We start from the raw sequence: 12046 nt of genomic DNA on the forward strand, positions 1-12046 counted from the left end.
CTGTGGGTGCTTTAAAAGGTGCCCACTCGAATGCACTTAGCTGCCACCCCAAGGCCCATGAGGCACCCTGAGCACTGCTGTGTGTGTGTCTGTGTGAGAGAGAGTGTGCACTTGAATAGAAAGCTCTCCCCAAAGGCAGGAAGGGACCATGAGACCTGGGCCTGAGAAGCTGGCTTCATTCCTTCTGGAACCATCTCTAACAGCCTAGGATGTCAGGCAAATCCCACCACCTCAGGGAGCTCTGTTTCCTCCTGACCTTCCGGTGACCCTCAGGGTTCCAATAAGTTACCTACTGCGACATGAGTGTGAGCGATTATTAAAAAGTCACCTTTGCATCTGTGCTTTTATGGGGAGCCTGGGACAATGAGGAGCACAGGATTATAAAGCCTTCAAATGCGTCGTTGATGGGAGTGACAGAAGAAGGGAAAACAAACATTTATTTCCTGTTATTACAAAGAACATATCCTAGGGGGAAACACTTAGAAAATTGTAAAGAAATAAAACTGTAAATTTCTCCTTCCAAAAGAACAATAGTACTTGTCTTATAGGACAATTATTTATGCATACTGGTATTTAAATCCCACTTATATTTAAAATTTTTAAAGTTTCTTAATTAAAAATAATACATACTTCTTGTAGAAATTCTTCATAGATAAAAATAGAAAAATTCACCTATATATTCTATCACTTAAGAACCTCGAAACTCTTTTAGAACTTTAAAAAGTCAAATGATTATTTATATACTTTACATTTTACCTTTATCCATTATAAAAGAAATATACTTTAAAAAAATAAAAATAAATATTAGATGAGCAAAAGGGGAACTATTAAACCACTTGAAATTCAAACCCCAAATCAACTGATCACAATCTGCAATATTTTCATTATAATCTGGACTTTTCAATATTCAAAAATATGTGTACTTTTGAAAGCATAACAAATACCCCAAATCTTATCCAAATATGAACTCATATTGCTATTTTGTAATCTGCTACCCAAATGGAACAGTATTCATACAAAATTCTCCATATTCTATGAGATTATTTAATGTCAAGTAACTAGATCATTTGTAATTTATCTTTTTCCTCTTAGAAAATGCTGTCATAACTGTCCTTTAACCACGTATTTGTGCTTTTTGTTATTTAATTTTTAGGATAAGTGGGGCCAATGGCTCTGCAGAATTCTACGGTGGTTTTTTTTGTTTGTTTGTTTGTTTTTTCGAAGAGAAAGATATACGCTCTTTAGCGTAGTACTTTGGATCATTTCAAATATTTTTGCTTTAAATATATGTGAATATGTTTATACATGTGAGACAGTATAATGCCCTGTGAAATATTTAGCCCACCAACGCTGTGTATTCCAGTTCTCTCCTCATTTAATTTCCCCCCAATTATGTATGGTGTTTCATGCTCACACTAAAACATCTGTGGGCCACAGAGGAGTGTGCATTGGGAAGAGAGAAGTCCTCCCTAATCTCACCACTGAGAGAGAATCATCCCTCCAGTCACCCCACCACCTCCTTCACTACCCCGCTTTACACATACTTTTTCAAAACTCTTGTGGGCTTCTGATGAGGAGCATGCTCTGATAGCGCTAGTAAGCATGGGCTGCTCTGAGGGAGACTCGCCCCTTTTGCAGCCCTCAGAGTTGTTCCTGGAGGTAAGAGAAAGAAATGATCACCAGGGAGAGGCTGTGCAGAGATAAAGCCATCCAAGATCCTGTGACTTTGAGCAAAACCATGTATAGATAAACCAATTTCACCAAAGACTAATTGATTGAGACAAAAGTGAAGTTGGTGTTTTTTAAATTTTTGTTTGTTAATCCTTAACCTGCGGATACTGTTTCCATTGCTTTTTCAGAGAGCATGGAAGGGCGGGAGGCAGGGAGGGAGGGAGAAAAGGAGCCTCCGGTGAAAACCAGCCCATTAAAAACTGGCTCCTGCCCTGAGGAGACAGACCCAAGGGACTCGCCCAGGAAGAAGTGCTGTTATAGTTATAATTGTGTGAAGTGTGTTTAACATTTAAGGCAGGGGCTTGTGGGAATTGGGCCTTGTGCCTATGGAGACCAGTCACATCTTCTTGATGTCACCCCTTTGACAAAGGACAAAGGTTAAAGGTCCAGATCGCACAAATCAGGTTCCCAGGGCCATCCTCCGGTCGCAGCCTTCGCCAGCCAAGGTGTCCAGTGAGACACCGGACAGGACCGCTGCCCCTAGCTGGGACTGAAGGAGATGCTGCTTCCCCAAGGTACAGCCCTTCCATCTCTTAGAAACTTGTAATGCGCTGGTTTTCTTATTGACCTTTGCTAAAACTTTTCATAATGAAAATACAAATAGGCACTATCCATGATGAGAACACTGGCCTCCCGACCTCCTTCTGCCCATTACTGGATGCATGCAGCGCAGAGCTGGATTCGGTAGCTCTGCCCAGAAGGCCCGGTGAGCTTCCTGCACCAGCACCGATGATAACCCTGGGGTCTCATTGCTAACACCCCTTGCCCCCCACCCCCTCGGGAGCTACTGCCTTCTATTTAGTCATTGAACAAATGTTTGCTGAGCATTTGAAATAAGCCAGACCCTGTGCTAGGCCCCAGCAAATCAAGGGATGAGCAAGTGTATCATCTACTGGTGATGGCAGATGGTGGGTAAACAGAGATGTGCAAAATTGGGAAGCCTATCCTTTATTTCACTGAGTTTGGGAGCATTTTTATCAGGACTAGGATTAGGGTGAGGCAAGTGAGGAAGAGAAGTGCAAATGTAAGGTAGGCTTCTGTCTTTACTTAAATATTGATATTCTGTTCATCACGGACTATTTTGCATTAATTTTGATTCTTTAAAATATTTCATAAAAATGCTCTTTATCTTGATTACTGGAGCTGTTGGTGCCCCATGTATTTTGCTGCCAAGGGGCAGACCTCACTGGCTTCCCCTGGTTCTGGCCTGGAACTCAAGCCAGTGCTTACTTTGTGGGCATTGACACCACTGTAGTCAACACTGAGCACGGGTGTGTGAGCGGCAGCACCTGTCCTTTGGAATTTGGGGTATAACTAGATTGGCCTTCCTGCTGATGTGCTGTGTTACCCGGGCAAGCAGCTTTTCTTCACTGGAATTCAACGCCTCCTGGGGAAAATGCTAAGCTGGGAGAGTGATTTTTTTTTCTACAATGACTTCCTTTGACAAACATTTATGGAGTACCTACTGCGTGCTGTACCATTATAGGTCTAGAGCTACTGACGTGAGCAAGACAAATTTGGGTGAGGGCACATTAGTAAGTAAAAAGGTAATTTCTAGGCGTGCTTCGCGAGGTATGAGAGTGTGTGTCTGAGCTGCTGCAGTAAAGGGTCGGGAACGTTCTCTCCGGGGAGGTGACATTTGAGCTAAAACATCAATGGTAAGTAGAACCATGGCCTGTGCCTCTCAGACCTGCAACCTTTCTTTTTCTGACAGCTAATCTTTAATGAGCCCTGCCTTGGTGCCTGCAATAACATGTAGAACAACCATACCTGTCCCAACTCATCTTCCTCAACAATGCTGTGAGTAAGGACCTGCTCTAGCCGTCTTTATTGATAAGGACACAGAGGCACAAAGAGGTCAGTGAAATTGGAAAGATCACTGGCTGGTGAGTGGCGGAAAAAGAACGGGCAGGTAGACACTGGGGCTTCAAAGCTTATGTTCAATCACTCCAAAGGTGCTTAGTGAGCACCTACTGTATTCCACGCACTGTACACCTAGAGGCTCCTTTCATCCCCCTGCCCCGCCTCAGCTGCCAGCGCTGGGTGGGTACCGAGTAGATCACAGGCCTGGTGCAAACTGTGCAAACCATCTTTGGGGGGTGATGGGACTTGCCCAATAACTCCCAATGCATCTGGCTGCTGGGGCTCTGATTGGGAAAAGTTGGGGTGCAGGCCTGCTGGGGCTCTGGATCTTGACTGTGGGGATGGTGGTTACAGGTCTGTATGGAACTTAGCAACATTGGCAGAATTGTCCACTAAAAAGGGTACATTTTCCTGGATGTGAATTATACCTAAATTTAAAAAATACTTAACCCTCAACTCTCCTCCCCAGGTGCAGCCGCAGGGGGCCTGGAAGCGGTCCTGTCCCCTCACCTCTGAGCCCTGGTGCGAGGCCAGCCTTTGGGGCAGGGCGGGCCCAGGTGCGGGGGCGCTGGCCCCAGGTGCCCGCCAGGGCGCGTGGAGAGGGAGACCCTGGGCGCCCGGGGCGCGGGAGGGTGGGTCGGGCGGTTGGGCACGGGAGGGAGGGCAGGGCCAGGGGACGCGGGGCGCAGCGGAGGGCGGGGAAGCCGGGAGAGGGAGGGACCTGCGGGCGGAGAGAGAGCGGGAGGCGCGGGGAGAGAGAAGGAGGGAGGGAGGAGGCTGCGCTCCAGCCGGCGGGGCTGCAGGCGGACACAGCCAGGCCCGTGGCCGCGCGGGCCCCGCGGGCAGCCGCCCCCCCAGCCGCGTGGGACAGCCCCGGGGACCCGCCGCGGGCGGCCGCTGCCCGGCCATGTTCAGCCGGAGCTCCCGGAAAAGGCTGTCCGGCCGCTCGGTGAGTGTCCCCCGCCCGAGCGGGGCTGGCGTGCGGGGGGCCCTGGGCCCGGTGTCCCCGCGCCCCTCGGCCTCGCACCTGTGGCCCCAGGTAAGCGCCCCGGGGCGGGTGCGTGCGGGGCGCGGGCTCTGGGCGCCGAAGGGGTTAAGTCTGGGTCCCCCGTCCCGGGCGGGAGGGACCCTGAGATCTGTGGCCCCCAAGGATACAGTTTGGGGCTCCCCCCAAAGCCCTCTTCCTTTAGGGCAGATCGTAATCCCACCCGAGAGAGCGTCAGTGCCCCGTGTCGGGGCGCTCCGCCCGCCGGGGACTTGACTTTGGGGCTGTCTTTTGGGGTGTCCCGTGCTGCCCCCTTCCCGGGAGCGCCAGCCTGTCCCAGGGCACGGGCGCACCGTGGCCGCTTCCCGGGACTCCAGGGAAAGGTCTTGCTTTTGTTTCCTAGAAACCGGTGACCAAGGTGTCTCAGGGAGACAAAGCCCAGCCGTGGCCACTTCTGGGTGGCGGGGTGCCCTTCCCCAGAGGCGGCCTCAGGGTGGGAGCACTATTCCCCAGGAGGGCACCCTCGGGGGTCCCCCACCTCTGAGGGGACCACTGGAGGAGGGCGTGGGGAGAGGGGGGCTCCTGCCCTGAGGAGCCTGGTGGTGGGAACATGTGTGTCTTTTTGTTTTGAAGTTGACCGGACTGGGGCGGATAGAGAGAGGCCAGCCCTGCAGCGCCTGCGGTGACCAGTGCCCCGGGTTTGCCTTGCACAAATGGAGGTAGGACCCCTTCCATCTCATTTCTAACGGAATAGCACTTGGGGGGCTGCAGGGGGGGACGGAGGTGGGTGCACATGTGGAAAGAAATACATGCACACACGTCTATGTTTTTCTCCTTTTGTACATCGCACACTTGTAAGCCGCATGGAAAGAATGCGAAGTCTATTCCTTTAAGAGCTGCGCCTCCATCTGCTACAAATATTGAAGGTGGTAGTGGTGGCCAGACACCCGGGGAGCGTTCCCCTGGGGGAGCGCTGGGTCCCCGAAACCCGCGCTGGGTCCCCAAGTCACTCAGCCCCACACAGTCCCACGCGTTGGCGGGGCATCGTTTCCACAAGAGCCACCGGCTGGTGTTTCCAGTTGTGTTTTTAATTCGGCCCCTGCAACTCTGGGTCCCAACCGCAAATCCGCCGCTGCCCGCCTGCGCTGTGTCAACCCTCTTCGGGGGCCAGATGTTTCTTATTACGGCGCCTGCATGTTGACTTCCAGGCAGCCCGGCCTGCATTGGAATGATTATGTTTGGGAGAGACAGGGGATCGCGGTGCCCTCCCAATGCATCTGGCTGCTGGGGCTCTGGCTGGGAAAAGTTGGGGTGCAGGCCTGCCCGGGCTCTCAGTGTGGCCACGGGGAGAGAAGAGGTGGATCCCTTTGGGCAGTTCGGTGTAAAGGAAAGACCAGCGGACCAGAGAACGTTCTCAGCCTCAGAGCCTTATCGCGTCTTCCCCGCCGCTCCTCTGCCCTTAGAGAGGGAGGGCTGCCTCTGGACACCAGGGGGAAAGCCCGCGTGGATGGCTGTCTCCTTTTGTCTGCCTCCCCCACCCTCTCCCAGTGGGCAGTGTGCCTGGGGCACCCAGTCCTGGGGAGACTCACCCCCACCTGGCTCCTTCAGAAATGAGTGCTTTTGTTCCTGTCTCCCTGGGCTCTGGCGGCCTCTCTGCCTTTGTTTCAGGGCACGGAGCGCAGCCCCGTGGCTCCTGAGCGTTTAATAACTGTGTCAGAGGCAGGGCCGGGACCTTATAAATATGTAATGGGCGTTAGGCATCCATCAGCCCCGCCAATGGGGAGGCCCAAATAGGTGTGTTCTGGGCTACCCATGTGTGTCCCCTCAGGGAAGGTGGGTGATACGTGGGAATAGGTGTAGGCGTGTTGTTTTGTGAACCAGATCCAGGGGCCAGGACTTCCGATTGGGTCCTCTTCCATCCGTCTTGTGCTGGAATGGGGGGTGGGGGGTGGACGGTGATGAACAGGACAGCGATCTTCAGCTCCCCCCGATTCTGCAACCTTGGGCTCAAGAACTGGAGCCTGTGGGGTGTCCCTGGCTTCCCGCCTTTGGTCAGTATGACCTCTGACTTCTATCAATCTCTACTTCTCAGTTACCTGACTGGTCAGTGGGAACAGAACCTCACCTCCCAGTGTGATTGTCTGTCCAGGGCCTGGCACAGTTAACAGGCGCCTTTTGCTCATTACTGTCAGCTTCCCGTCAAGTGCTTCTCCGGAGGGGACTTAGCTGGGGTGAGGCTGCTGGCCGCTGAGACTCAGGACCAGGGCCTCTGAGAGCCTGGAGCCCCTCCACCCGCTGACCTGACGGAGGGAGGCATGTGCACTCGCCGCCCGCCCATGGCGGGCCTCTCTGTGGCAGAGAGACCCTCTCATGGGCTGAGATGGGGTCGCACACGGAGCCGTGTCCACGCCGGCAGCAGAGAGGCCTCCCGTTGGCCCCATGAATGGGGTGTTTATGGTGTTCCCACCCTTTGCTGGACCGGAAGTGGCTCCTTGCTCTGCACCCTGCCCCCACATGGGATGTTCTGGGTGACCTTTGGAGCAGAGGGCTCCAGCACAATGCTCTTTTCGGCCATTTGACATCCAGTGTGCCCGGAGAGGCACTTGAGCCCGGATGGGAGGGAAAGGCTGGTCTGCGGCTGACCCATGGAGGTGAGCCTGCCTGACCCCAAAGGGCAGGGCACCCTGAGTATTACACTCGGCCTCTCGGCGAGCCTCTCTGCGTCCACACTGGTCCCCCGAAGTCCACTGTCTACACCGCAGGCGCCTCCTCAAAGCAGAGCCGGATGGGTTCTAGGGAGGAAGAGTGTTGTCAACAAACTCTGCTTCACCCTCTGGGGTGGCACGAGGACCTCAAGGTCCAGACAGAGCTGGGCTGGTGTCTTGCTCTGGCTTTTCCAAGCCCCGTGACTTTGGGCAAGTGACTCGGGCTCCCTGCCTGTCCTTTTCCTCAGCGCTCACATCGGGATCTCTCCCCTGAACACATATGTGAGTGCCCGCTTCGTGCCAGGCGCTCGCTGGTGTTGGGACAGGCAAGGAACCAAACCCAAGGGATTCCTGCCCTCCTCGCTAATCACGTTTAGATTAGGTGGTCAGGAAAGGACTCGGAGGAGGTGACATTGGAGCAGAGATCCAGGGAGGAGGGTCCGGCTGACTCAGACCCCGCCTGGCAGGAACCATCCCTGCTGCCATCCGCTGGAAGCCGGTTAGAAATGGGGAGCCTCAGGCCGGCCCTAGGCTTCCTCCCCAGCTTTGACAAGGCCCCTCGATTCGTGTGCCCCCTAAGACAGAGGAGCCTGACTTAGAGCCCGGGCCCTGTGCGTGCTGGGTGCTCTCCACACCCTGGGGCGCCCTCTGCGGGGACAGGTGTTGAGATCTCGTGGAAGTTTGTTCTCATTCATGGGGGTTTTCTGTGCACCCGTTTTATTGTCACCCACACCTTTCGATGGCAAATGTGGGATTTCTTTAAGGATTTTTTAAACCCCACAAGGATTTCTGAGTCTTGGAGAGCAGAGGGTTCACGATTGTCAGCTGCCCTCCACCTGATCTGGGGCAGCTGGGCAGCAAGGTGGGCTCTGCTCCCCACGGGGGCCCAGCCCTGAGAGGAAGCACCGCCAGGCAGCCTCGGGCAAACCCCGCAGTGGCCGGGCGCAGAGGGCGTTCTCATTAAGAGAAGATTAAGGCATCTGCGTGGACTGCGGCCAGAGCAGGATCATTACTCACTAAGCACTCAGTGTGCTCCGGTGTGAGACCGCGTTCTGAGCGGGGCTAATTGGGCTTGCTTGTTTGTTACCAGATTGAGCGAGGAGAGAAATAAGCCATTTTTATATGTACCCTTTGGATGCCTAGGCACTGATGAATTAAAAAAAAGAAAAACAACATCAGCAGCAGTAAGGACGAGTACTGGCTGTCCAGAGGGGTGCCTCCCTCCACGCTTTACTTAACATTTCTTTTTGGTCCTCACCAAACCCGATGAGGTAGATGCGATCATTTTCTTGATGAGGAAACTGAGTCTGGGAGCTGCTGGAGTTTGGCTTTAAAACACAGACTCAATTTTCTTCGATTCACCTCCTCTTGTTACTTCTCTACTCTAAGGCAAAGGTCACCAACCAAGGCCCTGGGGCCACAGCCAGCCTGCAGATGGGTTTTGTCTGGTCTGCACAGTGTGTTAAACCAAGTGGCGTTTTTCTAACCTTAAAATCCAGGTTCCAGCCTCTATTGGAAAATGCAAAGGTGTGGTAGCACCTGACAGGCAGTAACTGGCAGGCGAGAGTGCCCCCTAGCTCACCGGGTCCCCGGCATCCTGATTCCACTCAAGCACTTTTTCAAAATGTAGGTGACCTGTCAGGTCCCAGAAGCGATTGGTGCTTGCAGATCCCGAATGGGCATTCCCTTCTCTGCACGTGTGGTTTTAAAGAGAGGCTTCTGGACCCTCCGCTGGTAGAGCATGGACAGAGCCAGGCAAGGATTTTGCCTCCTTCCTGTCTTTCACTCACTACAGCCCGTGGAGATGGTTGTAAGAACATATCTATTTGCATAGATAAGGACGCTGAGTCCCCAGAGGTTCAACAGCTGCCTCAGGTTCTACACCGGCTGGTCAGTGGTTTTCCCATCCGCGTGACTTCCGGATTCTGTGCTCTGCACCAGGACTTCTCAGACTTGCGTGTGAACTACCAGGGGATCTTGTTTACATGCAGATTCTGATGCAACAGGGGCCTGAGGTCCTGTATCTCTAATAAGTTCCCAGGTGACGCTGATGCTGCTGGTCCAGGGACCCAGTGTAGAATAGCAATGGTCTGGACCAGGGCTTGGCAAACTATGTCCCGCTGGCCAAATCCAACCCTTCAACCCTCTTCCTGTTTTATGTGGCTCACATTACTTTAAAAAAATAAATCCTCACCTGAGAATTTTCTTTTAATTTTTAGAGAGAGTGGAAGGGAAGGTGGGGAGACAGAGAGAAAGAAACATCGATGTGAGAGAGGCACATGGATTGGTTACCTCCGACATGCCCTGCTCCCGACTTCCCCCACCAGGGGTGGGGATTGAGCCCACAACTGAGGTGCATGCCCTTGACTGGGATGAAACCCGGACCCTTCAGTCAGCGGGCTGATGCTCTATCCACTAAGCCAAACTGGCTAGGGCTCACATTACATTTTTAATGGTGGGTGAGGGGGAAAAAAAAAAGCAAAAGAATAATATTTCATGACATATGAAAAATACATGAAATTCAAGGGATAGTGCCCATAAATAAATTATTATCTGAGCAAAGCCACGCCCGTTGGTTTGCATGTTGTCTGTGGCAGTTTTCCTGCCACAGCCATAAATAGAGTTGAGTAGTCTCCACCCATTGTATGGCCAGCAAAGCCAAAGACATTGCTGTCAGACTCTTGACAGAAAATACTGGTCCACCCCTGGTCTCTCTACCACTGACTAGAGGAATATGCAAATAACTTCCCTTAGTTTCAGAAGAAAGGAATCTGAGAACCTTTTGGAATTAAGGCCAGAGGAAGCTATCCCTCTACCTTGGATGAAAATGGTGCTGAAATAAAAATCAAAGGCAACCAAAGAACCAGGGTACCCACCCCAGCCATTTCTAAAGGGCGTGTGGAGACGAGGCTTGCAAGACCAGATCAATGAACTGCCAGTGGATCCTAAGCTCCTTGTAATCCCTTTAAGGGTTCAGCTTTGCTGATAAATGCATATTCGACTCCGGCATTAAAAGGCTGGCTTTCGGAACAAGCCTCCAGGAGCTGCACTCTCAGAAGCAGCTGACGTGGAAAGCCCGGAGCAGTGGCAGCTTTGTGAGGCCGTTTTAATTATGCAGAGCAGTTTGTGTCCGGACAACGGCTGCTTCTCGGGGCAGGACACTGTGCCGCCGCCGCTCCCAGCGCGGGATGGGTCAGCCAAGGCTGCGCCTGAAAAGCGCCTTTCCTTAGTTGCCCGGGCAATTGTGTTGATTGATGACTGGAGTGGTAATTTGGGGAGATGCCAGCCTGGTTTCCTTTAGTGGATTGCAATTTGGCTAAGAAATGGGTTCCCACTGGTTGTTTTGCTTGGGAAAGAAAAACACTCTGTCTCAGTCAACTGATGTGCCAAGAAAAGGGGGGAGGGATGGGGGAAAGGTGTGCGTGCATCTAAGACGCACCTGAACCCTCAACGTGAGGAAGGCTACTTAGCAGCTAAGAAGGTTGCTGGTTAACTCACCTGATGTTATTGGCATTTAAGCTGAAACACTTTACTAGGGTATTTCTCTTGAGGAAACATATGAGTTCATTTCAGTACAGGATGGGGTAGAAGTAAGTTCACAGTTGTATGTGAAACACAGTTTATTCTGGTATTATTTATTATTTATTATTTATTAATTATTGTATTATTTTCCATACAAACAACTGTAAGACTATTTTTGCCCTGCCCTGTACTAATATGTTCATATTGTTGTCTCTGATTTTGAAATAAGACATGGCTATTATAAAAGATTAGAGGCCCAGTGCACAAATTCGTGCACCAGTGGGGTTCCTGAGCCTGGCCTGTGGGATTGGGCCTAAATTGGCTCTCCGACATCCCCCGAGGGGTCCCAGATTGCAAGTGGGCGCAGGCCAGACCAAGGGACCCCACCAATGCACAATTGGAACTGGGGAAGGACATGGAGGCTGGCCAGCCAGTAGGGCACCACAAGAGGGCTTCAGGGTGTGTGCAGCTAATCTCACTCAGTTCGGATCGGCTAGACCCCAATGGCAAGCTAACCTACCGGTTGGAGCATCTGCCCCCTGGTGGTCAGTGCATGTCATAGTGACTGGTAGATCAGTTGTCTGCCCCCCCTGGTGGTCAGTGCACATAATAGCAAGTGGTTGAGTAGTCTTAGCATATCATTTGCATATTATACTTCGGTTGAATGGATGACTGGATGACTGAACACTTAGCATATCAGGCTTTTACTATATAAGATTTTAAAAATCACACACACACACACACACACACACACACACACACACACACACAAAGCATAGAGGAAAAAATCCTTAATTATAACTTTGAAATTAAGGTCAGTAAACCACACCAGTGGGACAAAATCATCTGGCTACTTTTTTTTTTTTTTTTTACAGCCTACCAGCTAAGCAGAATTTTCACATTTTTAAATTAAATTTTTTTAATTGATTTCAGAGAGGAAGGGAGAGGGAGAGAGAAATAGAAACATTAGTGTTGAGAGAGAATCATCTGTCGTCTGCCTCATAGCCCCCCACTCTGCGTGGGGATCGAGCTTGTAACTTTGGGAATGTGCCCTGACAGGGGAGCAAACCCTAACCTCCTGGTTCATAGGTCGACACTCAACCACTGGGCAACACCCGTGGCAGTTTTCACATTTTCAAATGGTCATGATTGGATTCCAGTCAGGGCACATGCCTGGGTTTCAGGCTAGATAACCCCAGTAGGGGGCATGCAGAAGGCAGCTGATCAATGATTCTATCTC

General features: G+C 51.7%; 1 protein-coding gene across 2 annotated transcripts in view; it reads left to right on the plus strand.

Moving 5' to 3' along the window:
* Positions 1-4380: 4380 nt before the first annotated feature.
* Positions 4381-12046, plus strand: part of PRICKLE2 (prickle planar cell polarity protein 2) — a 316918-nt gene continuing 309252 nt past the window's right edge. Inside the window, exons 1-2 of one of the 2 annotated variants that reach the window (XM_084902708.1) lie at positions 4381-4633; positions 5213-5298. In XM_084902708.1, the coding sequence (XP_084758834.1) occupies positions 4502-4633; positions 5213-5298 (218 nt within the window). In that variant the 5' untranslated portion in view covers positions 4381-4501. The remainder of the gene's footprint in view (positions 4634-5212; positions 5299-12046) is intronic. The other variant, XM_084902709.1, reaches the window with a different exon arrangement.

The sequence above is a fragment of the Pipistrellus hanaki genome, assembly GCF_964339955.1.
Source record: "Pipistrellus hanaki genome assembly, chromosome: 13".
Lineage (NCBI taxonomy): Eukaryota > Metazoa > Chordata > Mammalia > Chiroptera > Vespertilionidae > Pipistrellus > Pipistrellus hanaki.